At 47.6% G+C, this 18,826-nt stretch overlaps 1 protein-coding gene across 3 annotated transcripts in view; it reads left to right on the forward strand.

Annotated features, from left to right (window-relative positions):
* ADCY5 (adenylate cyclase 5) overlaps positions 1-18,826 on the forward strand; it is a 164,985-nt gene that overhangs the window by 119,901 nt on the left and 26,258 nt on the right. For all 3 annotated transcript variants that reach the window (XM_007449690.1, XM_007449691.1, XM_007449692.1), the window contains exons 10-13: positions 6,918-6,940; positions 7,858-8,002; positions 9,303-9,400; positions 12,862-12,949. In XM_007449690.1, coding sequence (XP_007449752.1) covers positions 6,918-6,940; positions 7,858-8,002; positions 9,303-9,400; positions 12,862-12,949 — 354 coding nt within the window. The remainder of the gene's footprint in view (positions 1-6,917; positions 6,941-7,857; positions 8,003-9,302; positions 9,401-12,861; positions 12,950-18,826) is intronic.

Genomic DNA, 18,826 nt, shown 5'->3' on the forward strand with positions numbered 1-18,826 from the left:
CCACAACTACTGAAGCCCGCGCACCTAGAGCCCGTGCTCTGCAACAAGAGAAGCCACCGCAATGAGAAGCCCGCACACCGGAACGAAGAGTAGCTCCCGCTCGCTGAGACTAGAGAAAGCCTGCCAGCAGCAACGAAGACCCAACGCAACCAAAAATTAATTAATTAATTAATTAATTTTTGGTTGCGTTGGGTCTTCGTTGCTGCTGGCAGGCTTTCTCTAGTCGCAGCGAGCGGGAGCTACTCTTCGTTCCGGTGTGCGGGCTTCTCATTGCGGTGGCTTCTCTTGTTGCAGAGCACGGGCTCTAGGTGCGCGGGCTTCAGTAGTTGTGGCACACGGGCTCAGTAGTTCTGGCTCACGGGCTCTAGAGCACGGGCTCAGTAGCTGTGGCTCATGGGCTTAGTTGCTACATGGCATGTGGGATCTTCCCAGACCAGGGCTTGAACTCGTGTCCCCTGCATTGGCAGGCAGATTCTTCTTTTTTTTTTTTTTTAACATCTTTATCGGAGTAGAATTGCTTTACAATGTTGTGTTAGTTTCTGCTTTACAACAAAATGAATCAGTTATATATATACATATGTTCCCATATCTCTTCCCTTTTGCGTCTCCCTCCCTCCCACCCTCCCTATCCCACCCCTCCAGGCGGTCACAAAGCACCGAGTTGATCTCCCTGTGCTATGTGGCTGCTTCCCACTAGCTATCTACCTTACGTTTGGTAGTGTATATATGTCCATGCCTCTCTCTCGCTTTGTCACAGCTTACCCTTCCCCCTCCCCGTACCCTCAAGTCCATTCTCTAGTAGATCCGTGTCTTTATTCCTGTCTTACCCCTAGGTTCTTCATGACATTTTTTTTTCTTAAATTCCATATATATGTGTTAACATACGGTATTTGTCTCTCTCTTTCTGACTTACTTCACTCTGTATGACAGACTCTAGGTCTATCCACCTCATTACAAATAGCTCAATTTCGTTTCTTTTTATGGCTGAGTAATATTCCATTGTATATATGTGCCACATCTTCTTTATCCATTCATCCGATGATGGACACTTAGGTTGTTTCCATCTCCGGGCTATTGTAAATAGAGCTGCAATGAACATTTTGGTACATGACTCTTTCTGAATTCTGGTTTCCTCAGGGTATATACCTAGTAGTGGGATTGCTGGGTCATATGGTAGTTCTATTTGTAGTTTTTTAAGGAACCTCCATACTGTTCTCCATAGTGGCTGAACCAATTCACATTCCCACCAGCAGTGCAAGAGTGTTCCCTTTTCTCCACACCCTCTCCAGCATTTATTGTTTCCAGATTTTTTGATGATGACCATTCTGACTGGTGTGAGATGATATCTCATTGTAGTTTTGATTTGCATTTCTCTAATGATTAGTGATGTTGAGCATTCTTTCATGTGGTTTTTGGCAGTCTGTATATCTTCTTTGGAGAAATGGCTGTTTTGGTCTTCTGCCCATTTTTGGATTGGGTTGTTTGTTTTTTTGTTATTAAGCTGCATGAGCTGCATATAAATTTTAGAGATTAATCCTGTGTCAGTTGCTTCATTTGCAAATCTTTTCTCCCATTCTGAGGGTTGTCTTTTGGTCTTGTTTATGGTTTCCTTTGCTGTGCAAAAGCTTTGAAGTTTCATTAGGTCCCATTTGCTTATTTTTGTTTTTATTTCCATTTCTCTAGGAGGTGGGTCAAAAAGGATCTTGCTGTGATTTATGTCATAGAGTGTCCTGCCTGTGTTTTCCTCTAAGAGTTTGATAGTCTCTGGCCTTACATTTAGGTCTTTAATCCATTTTGAGCTTCTTTTTGTGTATGGTGTCAGGGAGTGATCTAATCTCATACTTTTACATGTACTAGTCCAGTTTTCCCAGCACCACTTATTGGAGAGGCTGTCCTTTCTCCACTGTACATTCCTGCCTCCTTTATCAAAGATAAGGTGACCATATGTGCGTGGGTTTATCTCTGGGCTTTCCATCCTGTTCCATTGATCTATCTTTCTGTTTTTGTGCCAGTACCATACTGTCTTGATTACTGTAGCTTTGTAGTATAGTCTGAAGTCAGGCAGCCTGATTCCTCCAGCTCCATTTTTTGTTCTCAAGATTGCTTTGGCTATTCGGGGTCTTTTGTGTTTCCATACAAATTGTGAAATTTTTTGTTCTAGTTCTGTGAAAAATGCCAGTGGTAGTTTGATAGGGATTGCATTGAATCTATAGATTGCTTTGGGAAGTAGAGTCATTTTCACAATGTTGATTCTTCCAATCCAAGAACATGGTATATCTCTCCATCTGTTTGTATCATCTTTAATTTCTTTCATCAGTGTCTTATAATTTTCTGCATACAGGTCTTTTGTCTCCTTAGGTAGGTTTATTCCTAGATATTTTATTCTTTTTGTTGCAATGGTAAATGGGAGTGTTTTCTTGATTTCACTTTCAGATTTTTCATCATTAGTATATAGGAATGCCAGAGATTTCTGTGCATTAATTTTGTATCCTGCTACTTTACCAAATTCATTGATTAGCTCTAGTAGTTTTCTGGTAGCATCTTTAGGATTCTCTATGTATAGTATCATGTCATCTGCAAACAGTGACAGCTTTACTTCTTCTTTTCCGATTTGGATTCCTTTTATTTCCTTTTCTTCTCTGATTGCTGTGGCTAAAACTTCCAAAACTATGTTGAATAAGAGTGGTGAGAGTGGGCAACCTTGTCTTGTTCCTGACCTTAGTGGAAATGCTTTCAGTTTTTCGCCATTGAGGATGATGTTGGCTGTGGGCTTGTCATATACGGCCTTTATTATATTGAGGAAAGTTCCCTCTACACCTACTTTCTGCAGGGTTTTTATCATAAATGGGTGTTGAATTTTGTCAAAAGCTTTCTCTGCATCTATTGAGATGATCATATGGTTTTTCTCCTTCAATTTGTTAATATGGTTAATCACATTGATAGATTTGCGTATATTGAAGAATCCTTGCATTCCTGGAATAAACCCCACTTGATCATGGTGTATGATCCTTTTAATGTGCTGTTGGATTCTGTTTGCTAGTATTTTGTTGAGGATTTTTGCATCTATGTTCATCAGTGATATTGGCCTGTAGTTTTCTTTCTTTGTGACATCCTTGTCTGGTTTTGGTATCAAGGTGATGGTGGCCTCGTAGAATGAGTTTGGGAGTGTTCCTCCCTCTGCTATATTTTGGAAGAGTTTGAGAAGGATAGGTGTTAGCTCTTCTCTAAATGTTTGATAGAATTCGCCTGTGAAGCCATCTGGTCCTGGGCTTTTGTTTGTTGGAAGATTTTTAATCACAGTTTCAATTTCAGTGCTTGTGATTGGTCTGTTCATATTTTCTATTTCTTCCTGATTCAGTCTTGGCAGTTTGTGCATTTCTAAGAATTTGTCCATTTCTTCCAGATTGTCCATTTTATTGGCATAGAGTTGCTTGTAGTAATCCCTCATGATTTTTTTTATTTCTGCAGTGTCAGTTGTTACTTCTCCTTTTTCATTTCTAATTCTATTGATTTGAGTCTTCTCCCTTTTTTTCTTGATGAGTCTGGCTAATGGTTTATCTATTTTGTTTATCTTCTCAAAGAACCAGCTTTTAGTTTTATTGATCTTTGCTATTGTTTCCTTCATTTCTTTTTCATTTATTTCTGATCTGATTTTTATGATTTCTTTCCTTCTGCTAACTCTGGGGTTTTTTTGTTCTTCTTTCTCTAATTGCTTGAGGTGCAAGGTTAGGTTGTTTATTCGAGATGTTTCCTGCTTCTTAAGGTGGGCTTGTATTGCTATAAACTTCCCTCTTAGAACTGCTTTTGCTGCATCCCATAGGTTTTGGGTCGTTGTATCTCCATTGTCATTTGTTTCTAGGTATTTTTTAATTTCCTCTTTGATTTCTTCAGTGATCACTTCGTTATTAAGTAGTGTATTGTTTAGCCTCCATGTGTTTGTATTTTTTACAGCTCTTTTCCTATAATTGATATCTAGTCTCATGGCGTTGTGGTCGGAAAAGATACTTGATACAATTTCAATTTTCTTAAATTTACCAAGGCTTGATTTGTGACCCAAGATATGATCTATCCTGGAGAATGTTCCATGAGCACTTGAGAAAAATGTGTATTCTGTTGTTTTTGGATGGAGTGTCCTATAAATATCAATTAAGTCCATCCTGTTTAATGTATCATTTAAAGCTTGTGTTTCCTTATTTATTTTCATTTTGGATGATCTGTCCATTGGTGAAAGTGGGGTGTTGAAGTCCCCTACTATGAATGTGTTACTGTCGATTTCCCCTTTTATGGCTGCTAGTTTTTGCCTTATGTATTGAGGTGCTCCTATGTTGGGTGCATAAATATTTACAATTGTTATATCTTCTTCTTGGATCGATCCCTTAATCATTATGTAGTGTCCTTCTTTGTCTCTTCTGATAGTCCTTATTTTAAAGTCTATTTTGTCTGATATGAGAATTGCTACTCCAGCTTTCTTTTGGTTTCCATTTAGAGGCTGTCCTTTCTCCACTGTACATTCCTGCCTCCTTTATCAAAGATAAGGTGACCATATGTGCGTGGGTTTATCTCTGGGCTTTCCATCCTGTTCCATTGATCTATCTTTCTGTTTTTGTGCCGGTACCATACTGTCTTGATTACTGTAGCTTTGTAGTATAGTCTGAAGTCAGGGAGCCTGATTCCTCCAGCTTCGTTTTTCGTTCTCAAGATTGCTTTGGCTATTCAGGGTCTTTTGTGTTTCCATACAAATTGTGAACTTTTTTGTTCTAGTTCTGTGAAAAATGCCAGTGGTAGTTTGATAGGGATTGCATTGAATCTGTAGATTGCTTTGGGTAGTAGAGTCATTTTCAGGCAGATTCTTAACCACTGCGCCACCAGGGGTGTCCTCTAAGGTTCTTTATTAATAAAAAGGTTGACGGGAGATTGTATGTGGACTCCTGCTCATCTAACCAGGCCCGGGTAAGCTGTGCATTCTCCAGAGGCGGCAGGCTGGGCCCAAGTGTTCCCCACAGCAGCTTCGCCAGGGCAGGCGTGCAAACCAGAGTCTGCACCTCAGTGTGGACGAGCAGAGGGGCCCACGGCCTCTGCTCTTGCTGTAGGTCAGAAGGAGAGGACTCGGGGACCAAACAGAAACACTGAGCTGAGCTGCTCTCCAAAAGTGCTGAGGCACAACGGCAGGAGCCCATCTGAGCGTCCTCCTTGCCGGCTGAGGACTGTTGTCCTAGGACTAGCAAGCAGGTCGGGAGACTGGAACCCAGTCTGCTGGCCTGTGTTCTTAAAGGCCCTTTGCCATGGTTTATCCACCAAAGTGTTCCCTGACTGCAGTCAGTTCACCACCCCAGCCCAGCACCCAGGGAGCCTAGAGCGGACCTGGCCCCCAACACCAGCCCCTGCAAACCACCAAAGGAGCACTGGAGGAAGTCAGAGACAGGTTCATTAGACACATTTCAGGTATAGTTCCGAGCTGTAGAGACCAGCGCAGGCATAATATGGCTTGGATGTCCTCCGAGTAAAATCGTTGCCAGCCCCTGTGGTGGAGATCAGCGGGCCAGCCCCTTTCCATGGTCCGCAGAGACTGGCCTGTCCGGACTCTCCACCGCCCACTCGAGCTTGTGCCCTAGAGATCCTGCCCGCCCCCAGATGGGGCACTCACATGAGAGACCCCAACTCCTCTAGCCTCGAGTGGGAACAGTGAGGTGGGCAGGGCCCTGCAGCCTGGACCGAGGGCTTGGTGATTCTCAGAGGATGAGGAGAAAGGAAGACAACCGTTGGGCAGCCCGGGAGGAGCTCAGAGCCCACGGCTGGGCACTTGGATGTGGCACTAGGGGCTGCCAAGGGCCCTGGGAGCCCTGAGCTGGTGAGGAGGATAGACGGCACCTCAGTGCCCACGGGCCCCACGTCTATTTCGGAGCCTGGCAGCTCCGGCTTGCGGAGAGCATCATAAACCCCACTCCTCAGTGGGAATGAAGAGAGCTGTGTTCATTTGGGGTTTGGGTTCCCCCGGTATTTGCCAAGCCCCCTGGCTGCCCAGCAGCGTGTTCCATGCTGGGCCACAGGGACAAGAGGCCCCCCTCTGTCCTTGTCTTGGCAACCTGAAGCCGCCTGTCCTGGGGTGCTTGTGCCCCCCCACTGCCGCCCAGATCCCACCCCTTCCCATTTTAGGGGCCCCTCCCTCCATTCTGCCACAGTTGGTCAGACCCTGACACACTTCTGTCCTTTATAGATGAACTCTAGGTAGGGCCTTGAGTTTGGCAACCAGTAAGGGCCCTTCCCACCCTCACCCCTGCCCTGTGTGTGTGAACATCAGAACAGTAATCAAACCAGGGCAGGCAGGTTCCTCACCTCCTGGGTCCCCAGCCAGCTCCAGCCTTAGAAGAACACATTGGTTCTCAGATACCAGAAAAGCTGTTGCAGGTAACAAGAGTTTAGTTTTCTTAAGCTCAAAACTTGTGAAGTCCCAGGAGATTTTATGTGTGCTTGGCGGGAGTTGGGGGGGGTGGTGAGTGTGTATGAGCTGTGTGTGTGCACAGGCGTGTGGGGATTGATCGGCCTGGTAGTTTCTCTTATTTCCATCTGAGTAAGTGGTAGAATTGGGAGGGGACCCACCAAGCCCAGGGTCCAGGAGGAGGGTGAAGGAAGGTTTGGGGAATGACAAGGAATTGGGTATGGGGACACGAAGAGCTTAGACTCATGGATTTTGCCAGTGGATGAAATAAAATCACAGTGTGCCCCCAGCATCTAGCACGGAGCCTGTCCCAAACCCAGCTGTATTTGCCAAATGAAGGCAGGAGGGGATGACTGAGTGACAGTGCTCTCTGTGTCCAAGCTCCTGGTGACCCGTGGAGACGGGATGAGCTGCAGCCTCCCCGTTTTCATCTCCTTGGTTCTCATCCTCCTCTGCTCTTCTCTCCGTCCCTCTCTTTTAGGGCTTTGAAGATCCCAAGGACAAGTGAGTAACCTGTCCTCTTCACTTCAGCTCCCTCAGCCTGGGGGATGTCTCCAAATCTGCCTGGAGCTCAGTTTCCGTACTCCATAGAGGATGAGCCCAGGTCTCGCAGTCTTGGCTGGGAGTGAACAGAGCCCACTGCACCTGAGAGACGAGCAGCCTGGGGGCCCAGACCCCCGGCAGAGAGGCTGGGCCTGGGCATCCCCCATTTATAATCTCCACTCCACGCACACACACACGTATGCACACACAACTACACACAACACACTCAGCACATGCACGTGCGTGCGCGCGCGCACACACACACACACACACACACACACACACACGCGGCTCCCAGGAAGATGCAGACTTTGCACATAGGTCGCCAGCGCCTGGCCACGTCCCAGCACCCTGAAGGAATGTGCCTGTCTCTCTCCTCCACTCCCCAGTCTCAAGGGCTGTCAGAAATCCCACTCGAGAACTGGGCTCCGCTCTACAAGTAGAGTGTTTATTAGTTCAGCACCCAAAGATTGTGAAATGTGCTTCCCTGTGGCAGAGGTCTTGCCTCCTGGTCTCAGCCTTCAATTCAGGATGACAGTACAGCTAGAGAGTGAAGAGCAGAGACTGTTACCTGTAGGGGAAAAACAAACCCTTGAGAATAATTCATATTATCGTTATCATTTAATAATACATCAATAGGGTTAGAAAATCCTTATTGTCAGTGAGGCCCCCCCAGCCCGCGGGTCTGAGCCTTGGGCAATTTTCTGCGCATGTAAATACTTGGGCTTCTGGCCGTCCCGGTGTCAATCCCAGCTTCCCCACCCCTTATTAGAGCTGATCAAGCCCCTCTGATGGTCTGGGTGCACGGACTGAGCCGGCCCCCTAGCGGCGCCCCCTGGTGGTCAGCCTGTCTTGTGTCTGCACCCCTTGCTCCCCAGGAACGCCCAGGAAAGTGCGAACCCCGAGGATGAAGTGGATGAATTTCTGGGCCGTGCCATTGACGCCAGGAGCATCGACAGGCTACGATCTGAGCATGTTCGCAAGTTCCTCTTGACCTTCAGGGAGCCTGACTTAGAGAAGAAGGTACAGCACCCTGGGGCGGGACCACCGCCCCACCCCCACCCCCTACCCCGGTGCAGAACCAGGACCAAGGGGAGGGAAAGGAGGCAACAGGACGGCTCCCTCCCCTGTCTCCGCCCTGGAAAGAGCTCCTTCTTGTCACCCATTTCCCAGCTCTGATGCTGCCCTACCCAGGAAATGGGGGTTTTAGGGAGACTTCCTTGGTGAAAAAGGATACATCTTAATTTCTTTGTATCTCAGTTTCCTTATCTGGGAAATGGGGATTTTTAACATACCTACCTCATGGTGTAGTGATGATTAAACACATTCATATATGTAAAACACATGAAATAGTACCTGCCACATAGTAGATGTTCAATAAACATTGCTATTTGTATTATTTTTATTGCTATTGTTATTATTATTATTATTATTATTATTATTATTATTATTATTATAGTTTCCAAAGGACCATCCAGCTGCCTTTGGCACACTGGAAACTCAGAGTATTAGAGTTGGAAGGGGCAGTCAAGAGCTCTTTGTCCTGTCTCCTTAAATTGTGACTGAGAAAGTAAAGCTCTGGGTGACTTGCTCTAGGCCACCCGGTGAAGTAATGACAGAGCCAGAGCAAGACCCTGGTCCAGGGTCTTTGCTACATGTCACAGGGTCTCCCTTGTGTTCCGTCAACGTGGGCTCCTGTGAACTCATGCCCTGGTCAAATGAGGCACGCCTAATCAGGAAGGAAGAATTATGGGAAGGGAACTTAGTCTGTTTACCAGCATAAATGGAACTGACTCATGGATTACCCTCTCTGGGTGACTCTCTGCCAGCACATCCATTTGTGCAGCTGGTTGGTGTCGTGGGGAGGGTGGGGGCTGGGAGTCAGGACCTTGGAGATGAGCTCTGTGACATTGGACAAGTTGAGTGACCTCTCTGATCCTCAGCTCGCTCATCTCTGAAGTAGAAACAGCAGCAGTCCTGTGCCTATTTCCTGGGGCTCTTGTGAGGATGTGCAGTGATGGTTGCAAGCCCCAGCACGTGTTCTGGCGTACAGTTGGTGCTCAGGAATGTGAGCCATGATCATTATGAATTATTCTCATGGTGACCCAGCCTGCAGAGTTTCTGGTTTAACATAATTCAACAGCCCTCCCCACAGGCACCACCATGTAGTGAGTGGGGACTGGTTTCTTGAGAGCTAAGGCCTGTGCTGATTCTCGACTGGGTCTTCCAAGTCTTGGGAGTGTGCTGTCCCAGGTGTGTCTGGGGCGGAGGGGGGCTGGAGCAGCAGTGCCTCCGCCCACTCACCCTGCCTATGTCCTCTCAGTACTCCAAGCAGGTGGATGACCGATTCGGTGCCTACGTGGCATGTGCCTCGCTCGTCTTCCTCTTCATCTGCTTTGTCCAGATCACCATTGTGCCCCAGTAAGTACCCCATCCCTCCCGGGCTCCCTCCTCTGGCTGCAGGGGCTCCACGGGTGGGAGGGGAGGTCATGTAGGAGAGCAGAGGCGGGAGTCTGAGCTGAATTTGCTCAGGCAGGGAGAAAAGTTTACAGTCTTGTCCTCAGTGAGACCAGGAAGCCAAGAGTCTGCCTCCCCAATGATGGGTAGGCCATGTGGTCGTTGCAGGTGGAAAACTTCTGTCTGGGCACTGCCCGGCGCACAGGAGACCCCTTCTCTCCACTTCATCCTCTCGTCCCATTTTAACGCAGACCACTGTTGCCCATTGAGTCACCCAAAGTATTCACCAAGCTGGTTTCTGCATGACCTTTGGTTCTTGCAAAAAAACAGTATATCTTCAAAAAATAAGGGTTTTATGCTACTCCAGATATTTCAAAGAATGGATTTCAGATTCTGAAGACTTTTCTCTAAGAGGTGTTCCTGAAATCTTCTGAGGACTGGCTGTGTCACTGAGAGAGGCCTGTGGCTTCCAAGGGGACCACTCTGAAATGGGCTGTTGGACATGAAGTGTTTGTTAGGTAGTCATTCACAGTAGGGTCACAGCTAAGTGAGAAAGATAACCTCTCCATGTATGTATGTGTGTGTAAATATATGTATATATGCACATTATATATATATATATACACACACATATTTTTTTACTTTTTATTATGCAATATTTTAAACATACAGAAACATAAAGTAATTAATATAATCAACACTCATCCCCTAGATAGAACAATTGTTCTTTTTTTTTTAATTAATTAATTAATATATTTATTTTTGTCTGTGTTGGGTCTTCGTTGCTGCGTGCAGGGGGTTTTCTTTAGTTGCGGCGAGCAGGGGTTACTCTTTGTTGCAGTGCGCGTGCCCCTCATTGCGGTGGCTTCTCTTGTTGCAGAGCACGGGCTCCAGGTGCGCGGGCTTCAGTAGTTGTGGCACGTGGGCTCAGTAGTTGTGGCACACGGGCTTAGTTGCTCCACGGCATGTGGGATATTCCCGGACCAGGGTTTGGATCTGTGTCCTCTGCATTGGCAGGTGGATTCTTAACCACTGCACCACCAGGGAAGTCCCAGAACAATTGTTAATGTTTTGAAAGATTTTTTTATCTATCTTTTTCTGATTTTTTTAATTGAAGTGTAGTTGCTTTAGAATGTTGTGTTAGTTACAGGTATATTTCTGATTTTTTAAGGTAAATTTTAGACACAAGGACATTTTTCCCCTAAACACGTCAATAGACACCTGTTTTAATGGCATTTTGCTTCTTAACCACAATGCTTTATGTACCAAACAAAACTAACCCCAGTTTCTCTACAGTCATCTAATACCAAGTCTGTATTCAAATCCCCCAAACTGTCCCCCTGAATGGCTTCTACTCTTAGTTTAGTCATAGCCAGGATCTACTCAAGATCCACTGGATGCATTTGGTTATGTCTCATAAGTCTAACTTAATCTGGAAGAGTCCCCTCACTCCAACACCTCCTGTTTTTCATTTTGAAATAATTATAGACTTAGAGAAAGGTTACAAAAGTACTACGGAGAGCTTCTGTACATCCTTCATCCAGTTTCCCGTGCTATTGACAACTTACATAACTGCAGTAGAGTAGTCAAAATCAGGAAATAACACTGCAATGATATATGAACTAATCTGTAGGCTGTGTTCTAATTTCATCAGCATTCCCCCAAATGTCCTTTCTGTGTTCCAAGAGCTGGGCCAGGACCCCACATTGGATTTAGCTGCTGTATCTCCTTAGTCCCCTCCAATCTGTGATGCTTCCTTGGCCTTTACTTATCTCTCATGGCCTTGGCACTTCTGATAAGTACTGGCTAATTAATGTGTAGAATCTCTCAAATTGGATTTGTCTGATGTTTTTTCATGATTAGATGGAGGTTATGTATTTTTCATAAGAATCCCACAGAAGTGATGTGTCCTTCTCAGGGAATCATATCAGGAGGTACATGACGTTGGCATGTCTTATTACTCAATGCCTTTTATTTTTAATGGCACTTATCGTTGAAGAGATGGCCCTTGTGTTTGTGTCTGCTATGACCCTGTCAGGATACCACAGGTGAAAACCAGACACTGGCAGCCAGCTGCACCCTGGTTATGCAGTTAATGTCCGTTGCCCCCTGCACTGAGACCATGCAGAGCTGGTGGGATTGTGGGTCTTTACTGTCATAGGACTCATTTTCTGTATTGAAATGGAGCTATAGGTATAATAAGCAACCTAGACTTTCCGTCCCATTGCAGCTGAGAGTCCCCTTCACTTGGGTGCATAATCCTGCCTCTTTGTTTCTTCTCTCTTTCTGTAGCGTGGCTTGGGGCTGGGTTATTCCAGATCCCTGCTCTGCCCGCAGTAGCTTCACTCCCTCCTCTGGCCACAGCTCCAAGCTGCTAAGGCATGGATGAAGGTCGTTCTCTGGCCGTCCTCTCTCCAGGGAAGCCTTAAAAGCTACTTTAAAGGTCTTTCTTTCCCTCTGAAGAGAGTTCTCTCCCCTGTTCTGTTTGTTTCAGGCAGCTAAGTGCTGGCTTCTGGGGGAGCCTGGAACAAAGTTGCCTCCCTAGAGGCCTTCACCTGCCTTCTTATGTCCTCCTCTTGCCTTTAACCTTCTGACAACACCTGTCATGTCAGGCTGTCTCACTCCCTGAAATGGAGAAGGGGTTTCTGGGGCCTCCTGTGGTTGGTAGGGAGTGCTGTGCCTCGACCAGCCCCTGCCCCAGGAGGGCCACGGCAGGCTCCGGATGGAAAGTCACTTGCAGTTCTTTCGCCCGAGGATACTAGCCCTTTGTGAACATTGAGCTCACCTGTGATCTGCCTCTGTGAGGAGGGGCAGCAGGAGATCCTTGCAGTTTTTACGGTTGTTGTTGAGCTGGGTGGGAATAGGGGAACAGAAACTGAACAGGACTTGTGCGGCCTGGCAAGTAGGAAGGGGACAGGGTATAGGGACTCTGTCCTCCAAAGGGACATGTCACTGCTGTTTCTCAGCGTAGCTGGTTGGGCTGTTGACAAATGCATTTCTATAAATGATGGCCATTTATCAAACCAGTGTTCAGCCTTCAGGGTTACTTGTCAGGCCATAAGTGACTACCTAGAGGGAACAGCCAGGTGATTTTTAAAATGGGTCCTTCCAGGCTAAATGAAGTGAGTCTATGGATAGCTAAGAATTAGGCAAAATATTGGGCAGGTGTCACCCCATTCTTTGTTTGGCTCCTGTGTGGGCTATGCTCCCCCAGGAAAGTGACAAGACTGGGAGGAAGGGCAGGAGCCAGACCGTTATGGAGGCAGGTCCCGAATCGGTTCACAAAGCTCAGTAATCCCTCCTCAGTGAGTCAGGGGCGAGGCACCCAAGACTGGGCAGGAGGTGCAGGAGAAATGGAGCAAATTCTGCTTCCTTTGCGGGGCCTCTCAGAGCCCCAGGATTCCCCACCTCATCTCTCCTTCCAGCTCCGTGTTCATGTTGAGTTTCTACCTGACCTGTTTCCTGCTGCTGACCGTGGTGGTATTTGTTTCCGTGATCTACTCCTGTGTGAAGGTGAGTCCAGCTTATACTTGAACCCCAGTCGCCTTCTTCCCTCCCTTCCCAGCCCACTGATAGGGCCCCTCCCAGGGGCTGGAGAGTCACACCTGGGATCCAGGTGCCTGATGCTGGATCACAACTCTTGATTGGCATTCGCCGCAAGCCAGACTGCAGGGGGCGTAGTTTGTCCGAGGAGCCTTATTTGTACTGGCTGTTTCAGTTAGCCTTTGCAAATCTCTGCAAGAAGTTACTGTTGCTGTCTCTTCTCTCTGTCTCCTGGGTATCAGGTAGGCCAAAGGAAGGGCACGTAGCACAATGCCTGGCACAGAGCAGTGGTCAATAAACATTTGCTGGCAGAATGAGTGTGAAAGGGATCGCTCTCGACACCGCTTCTCTGTTCCAGTGTGCCCTGGAAATGGCCCTGGAGGGAGGCCCTAGAGATTATGGCTTTTGAGCTGCCCATCATATAGATGAGAGGGAGACCCAGAGTGGTTCATTGTTTCAGACAGGGCCAGACAGCTAGTAGCATGGGCGTGAGACCCTGTCCTGTGTTCTTCTCTCACGCCGCCTCTGAGGCATGCTGTGTCTCCGTCCAAGCTGTGTCCTTCAAGGGGACCTGACCACAGGTCATTAGGGTCTGTTGTAGAAATCACTCAGGTTCCTGTTTGCCTTGCCCACCAAGCCTCTTCCTCAGTTCCTTCGCCACTGGTTTAAGAATTCCCATGGGCCTTCCCTGGCAGTCCAGTGGTGGGGCTTTGCCTTCCAATGCCGGGCAGGGGGGCGGGGGCAGGGGCGTGGGATGGTGCAGGTTCGATCCCTTGTCCGGGAGCTGAGATCCCACGTGCCTCACGGCCAAAGAACCAAAACATAAAACAGAAGCAATATTGTAACAAAAATTCAATAAAGACTTAAAAAATGGTCCACATCAAACAAACAAAAAAAAGAATTCCCTGATGGGGCCAGCCTGGTTCCAGAAACCTCTCTGTCCCAGCAGAGACAAGCGCTTTCTAGTTTCTACTGTAACCATTTCTCTGCTCCTCCCTGACACTCACTTGGAGCCAAGCCCCTGGGGGGCCCAGGCCCTGCCAGCACTCCCTACACCCTCTGCGGTGGGCACAGTTTTCTCCTTCCTGGGGGATTGGACCTTTGTCATCTCCAAAGTCCCCTTTCTCGCTCCATCCTCCAAACAGAGTCCTTCATTAGGCTGTAAACTGTTTAATCACCTGATGATCAAGGTCTTGGTGGACTGATTGTCAGAACTGGAAGGACCTTAGAAGCATCTGGTGTGCTGCAGTGTGCCCCTGAGCAGGTGCAGAAGTGGATGCCCAGAGAGGGGCAGGACCGGCCGGGGTCACTCGGCAAGTTGAGCAGTGTGCTTAGCCAGTTCCTTCACTGCATCGTAGGGGTTAATCCTGGCTCCCTGCCTCTCCACCAGCTCCTTCCTCAAGGCTATGACCTCCCTCCTGCTCTGTGTTCAGTCTCTCTTGCCTTTTGGTCTTGCCGTTGTCAGGCCCCCCAGCCTGCTTCTCCTCCAGTGGACAGTCCCACTTTCTTCTTCTCATGGCTATAAAAGCACGCCGGACATTCACAAGAGCCAAAAGGTGGAAGAAACCCAGGTATCCATTAACAAAGGGGTCCCCACCCCCCCCCCCCCCGGGCCTCGGACGTCCACTGCCTGTTAGGGACCAGGCCGCACAGCAGGAGGTGAGTGGCTGGTGAGACAGCAAGGCTTCATCTGCGGCTCCCCACGGCTCGCAGTACCGCCTGAACCCTCGCTTGCATTAGCTCCTGAACAATCCACCCCCACCCCATCCGTGGAAGAATTGTCTTCCACGAAACCGGTCACTGGTGCCAAAAAGGTTGGGGACCCCTGCATTAACAGATGAATGAATAAACAAAAGTGCTATGTCTGTACAATGGAATATTGTTCTACCATAAAAAGGACTGAGATTCTGACACATGCTCCGACATGGATGAACCTTGAAGACATTACGCTAAGTGAAAGAAGCCAGACACAAAAGGGCATATATTGTATGATTCCAGTTGTATGAAATATCTATTCTAGACAAATTCATAGAGACAAAAAGACTACAGGATAGCCTGGGCTGGGGGAGGGGGAGTGGAGAGTTATTGCTTATTGGGTACAGAGCTGCCATTTGGAGTGATGAAAGGGTTTTGGAAATAAATAGCAGTGATGGTTTCACAACATTGTGCAGGCAATTCATGCCACTGAATTGTACACTTAAAAATGGTTAAATTGGCAAATTTTATGTTATATATATCTTACCACAGTAAAACAACCTAACATAAAGCATACCATAGCTAAAAGGCCCTCTTAAACATTCTTTTGCTGAACACTCAAAAAGAATCTTAGTTATAAACTGAGTCAAAGTCATTGTTTTGTTTGTTCATCGGAGGCACTTAATTAGGCTACTCAAATCAGAATCAAAGCTGTCTGTTGTTTACAATTTTTAAACTGGAACCGAGCTTCTCTCTTTTCTCTTAGCTGCTTTGGTGAACCTGAGCTTCATGGACTTCATTTGGTTTGTGTTCCCTGACTTGCGTGTGTATCTACTGGTGGGAGAAGAGAAGGAAGCAGAGGGGGAGGAGGTGGGGAGGGGAGGGGACGGGCCCCACCTGCACTGGCCATTTTAAGTTAGTTCCTTGGTCTAGTGACTTCTTGCCACTGTTAGAGATTATTTATAAAAGTCATTCCTGCCTCCTCATGTTTTATAGAATCTAACTGTTTTGTAATCAGTATCACAGTCAATAATCTTGTTCTCAATTCCTTCATCCACAGCCCAGTGATCTTTCTGACGGCTCTGAGGCCTCAGTTTCCCAAGGGGGAGGCCACTGGATGGAACACTCCCCTCCCTGTCCCGACTCCATTCTGCCCACCTCCCCACACCCTTCCAACCAGAGGAGCCTGCTTCTGCCATCTTGCGGATGTAGAGCTTCTGTAAGGAGTTTGTTTAGAAAAAAAAGTGCTCTGTGACTTACCAAGCCTGAAACCTGCTCATCTGGACCAAGAGTTGAAGAGACACTAATACCCATCTTGGGCTCCTAGCTGTGTGCTTCTCTCACAGCCTCTGAGAAGCCATTGTCTCAGCATTTATCCACTCTCTGGAAGGTAGACCCCGACCTGAGCAATTGTTTGTAGCATGAACTCCTCTTCCAGTTAATAATCAGTCTTCTTTCCTCTTTGTGTTGTGGATTAACTGCATAGTAAGATGTGAAAGGGGTAAGTCTCCCTTTTGGCATCTCTGCAGCAGGGCGGCCTGGCCCCGCTTCCCCTGTCACACTGCCTGCAGGCCGACTGACTGAAAGTTGATTGTATCACCTTTTCAGGTACTGCTGTGAAGCTGACTGGACCGGAATTTTCAGTGTCATTCTGTTTTTCCCTGTGAAAAGATTTGCCAGAACTCAGACGTTTTTCATCTGATTGCCACAATTTCTCAGAAATCATGGCTAGTGGCTTTCCGATGCGATACAGCAGTTCCTAAATCACCCCTGCCTGCTATGGGCTCTGCAGATCCAAAGCCAAGCGGTTCTGTCAGACATGGTCTCTTTCTCTGTTTCATTTACTTTTCCAGTTCCCCAAAACAACTTGGACTTACTTTCTTAAATCATCCATATTTTATCCTTTTCGAAGAGAGAAACATGAAAAAAGTGTGGTCTGAGTTAGTCAACGTAGTCGTCTTAGCTGTCTGTCAGGGAGCAATTCCTGGGTCCTTTCTGTTTTTCTGAAATGTACTGCTCACCGAAGTCTCTGATTGCTTTTTTCATCTTGGCCCTGTATGATCTCTTCCTGACACAGCTTGGCCCAGGTCACACACACACACCTAGATTTCTCAGAGCATCAGCTGCCCTCTGGAGCCCCTCTGTCTCTGGGATGCCTTGTCCTAGGGATCATCCCCTGAGCGTGTCCTTCTGGTGAAGCTGTCTTAGAGGGCCAGTCTGAACATCTGCACACACCACTCCTTCCTTCCCTTGGCATCGGTGCTCATCTGGGCTCCAGAGCTGCTTTCATCAGAGAAAACCATGCTAAATCCCTTCTTGCCGTCACATGTGGTCCCCAAACTCAGAGAATCTCAGATTGGTAGGGGCCCGAACAGTGAGGCAGCCCAGACACCTTCCTGAGGCCGGAACCCCTTTGCATAACCCTGCAAGGGGTGGGCCAGCCTCTGCCGTGTCAGCTCCAGGGATGGCGAGCTCACTCACGTCTCCTGAGTGCAGCCCCTCCCCTCCTTGGCCAGCTCTGACTGCTCTGTCTGTCCCCCTGTGGCTTCTGTCCCCTCATCCTGTGAGGCAGCTCAGGCCTGCCCCTGACAGTGCCAGCACTTTTGCTGCCACCGCCCAAGTAGGTGGAAGAGAGTGGCTCCCTTCTGTCCCCGCACTTGACTGGGCACCCTTTCTCTCCTGTGGCTCATTAGCACGTTCTCACTCAGAAGGCCAAACTCTGCTTTCCTGCACTTTGGGGGTTGGGTACAGATAGGCCCAGAAGGAGTACTCAGCTACAGGGCCACGCGTGTGTGCGTGTGTGCGTGTGTGTTTGTTTAAATCTCTTTCATCTTCTAGGCTGCTGGCTCCCTCTTGGCTTGTCTCCCACTGACCTCCTGGACCTGATTGTCTGACCTCCTGGAAACTGACCAGGGCTTCCTCTAGGCCCTTGTCTGCTCTGTGCAGTCACCTAAAAGCCTCCTCTCCTCTCCCCGAAGCCTGAAGCTATAGCCAAGTCCCGCCTTGCCGGCTCTCCTTCCTGCCACGCCCTCCTGACTCCCGTCCACAGCTTCTAGAACAGGGCCCTACTCCTCAACCAGTACCTCTGACCTCCCAGCTAGCTTCTGTCTTGTGACGACTTCAGAATCCCCACACTCCCCTTTCCAGAGGCTCGGGGTCACACTTTGTCCGCTCGAAGAGGATGTTTTGCTGTCAGGCACATGTTCGTTTGGGGGGTGGAGAATGCTTCATTTTCAGGAAGGAGATCTTAGGTTCCTCCCATGGCTTTTAAGTCAAGCCATCTTGGGTCCAGAGCCCAGCCATGCCACCTTGACCCGCGTTTCCCAAACCTTTAAGGTGGCTTTTATTACATCCACTTTGCAGATGAGGAAAATGAGGCTCCAAGCGGTTAGACAGATTTCCCTAGGTCCCAGAGCTAAGAAGTGGTATAGCTGGGGTTTAAACCCAGATGGTTCTTGACTCCAGAGCCCACAGTCCTTCCCCTCCAGGACACTGCCTTTGTTAATATGTCCAGTTGACCGCTGAAAGGCCAGGTGATAAGAGCAGTAGTCAGCGTCTACTATGGGTCAGCATCTTCCTGTCTTGTTCTGAAGTTTTCATATCTTTAAAAATATTTTTCCGAAGTAGGAGCCACTGCTTCATTTATTAACTCCTTGTCAGAAAGTCTGTTTTCTTACATTATTTTGCTGTCAGATTTCATCACCTTATTTCATTCCTGCAGTACCCTGGTCCCACGTGACAGACAGGGAGCCAGGACCCCAGGGAGGTCATTGATTTGCCTGGAGACTTCCTGAGAGGCCAAGATCAAAACTGTCCCTCACCCCAGTCATGGTTTATTAATTGTGTCGCCATTCCCATTTTTCAAGTTGAATTGATTTGAATTAATCATATTGGGATTGGAACTTTTTTTTTAAATTGATTCTTTTTCTGAGCTCTGATGGTGAACAGGCACAATTATCCTTCCAGAAAAAATGCTCTCCACGATCTGTATGCAGCTGTAGAGCAGCCCTGCGAGGAGATTCTACTCCAGGTGAAGGAACTTTTTGTTGAACTTTTTGTTACAGGAGATGAGATACTCTATAAACCAGTGCCAGGGCAGGATGTCAAATCTTCTGGAGACTTCAAAAAGGCAGCAATTCCTGGGTTCCTGCT

Source organism: Lipotes vexillifer, unplaced genomic scaffold, assembly GCF_000442215.2.
Source record: "Lipotes vexillifer unplaced genomic scaffold, Lipotes_vexillifer_v1.1 scaffold1378, whole genome shotgun sequence".
NCBI classification, from domain to species: Eukaryota; Metazoa; Chordata; class Mammalia; order Artiodactyla; family Lipotidae; genus Lipotes; species Lipotes vexillifer.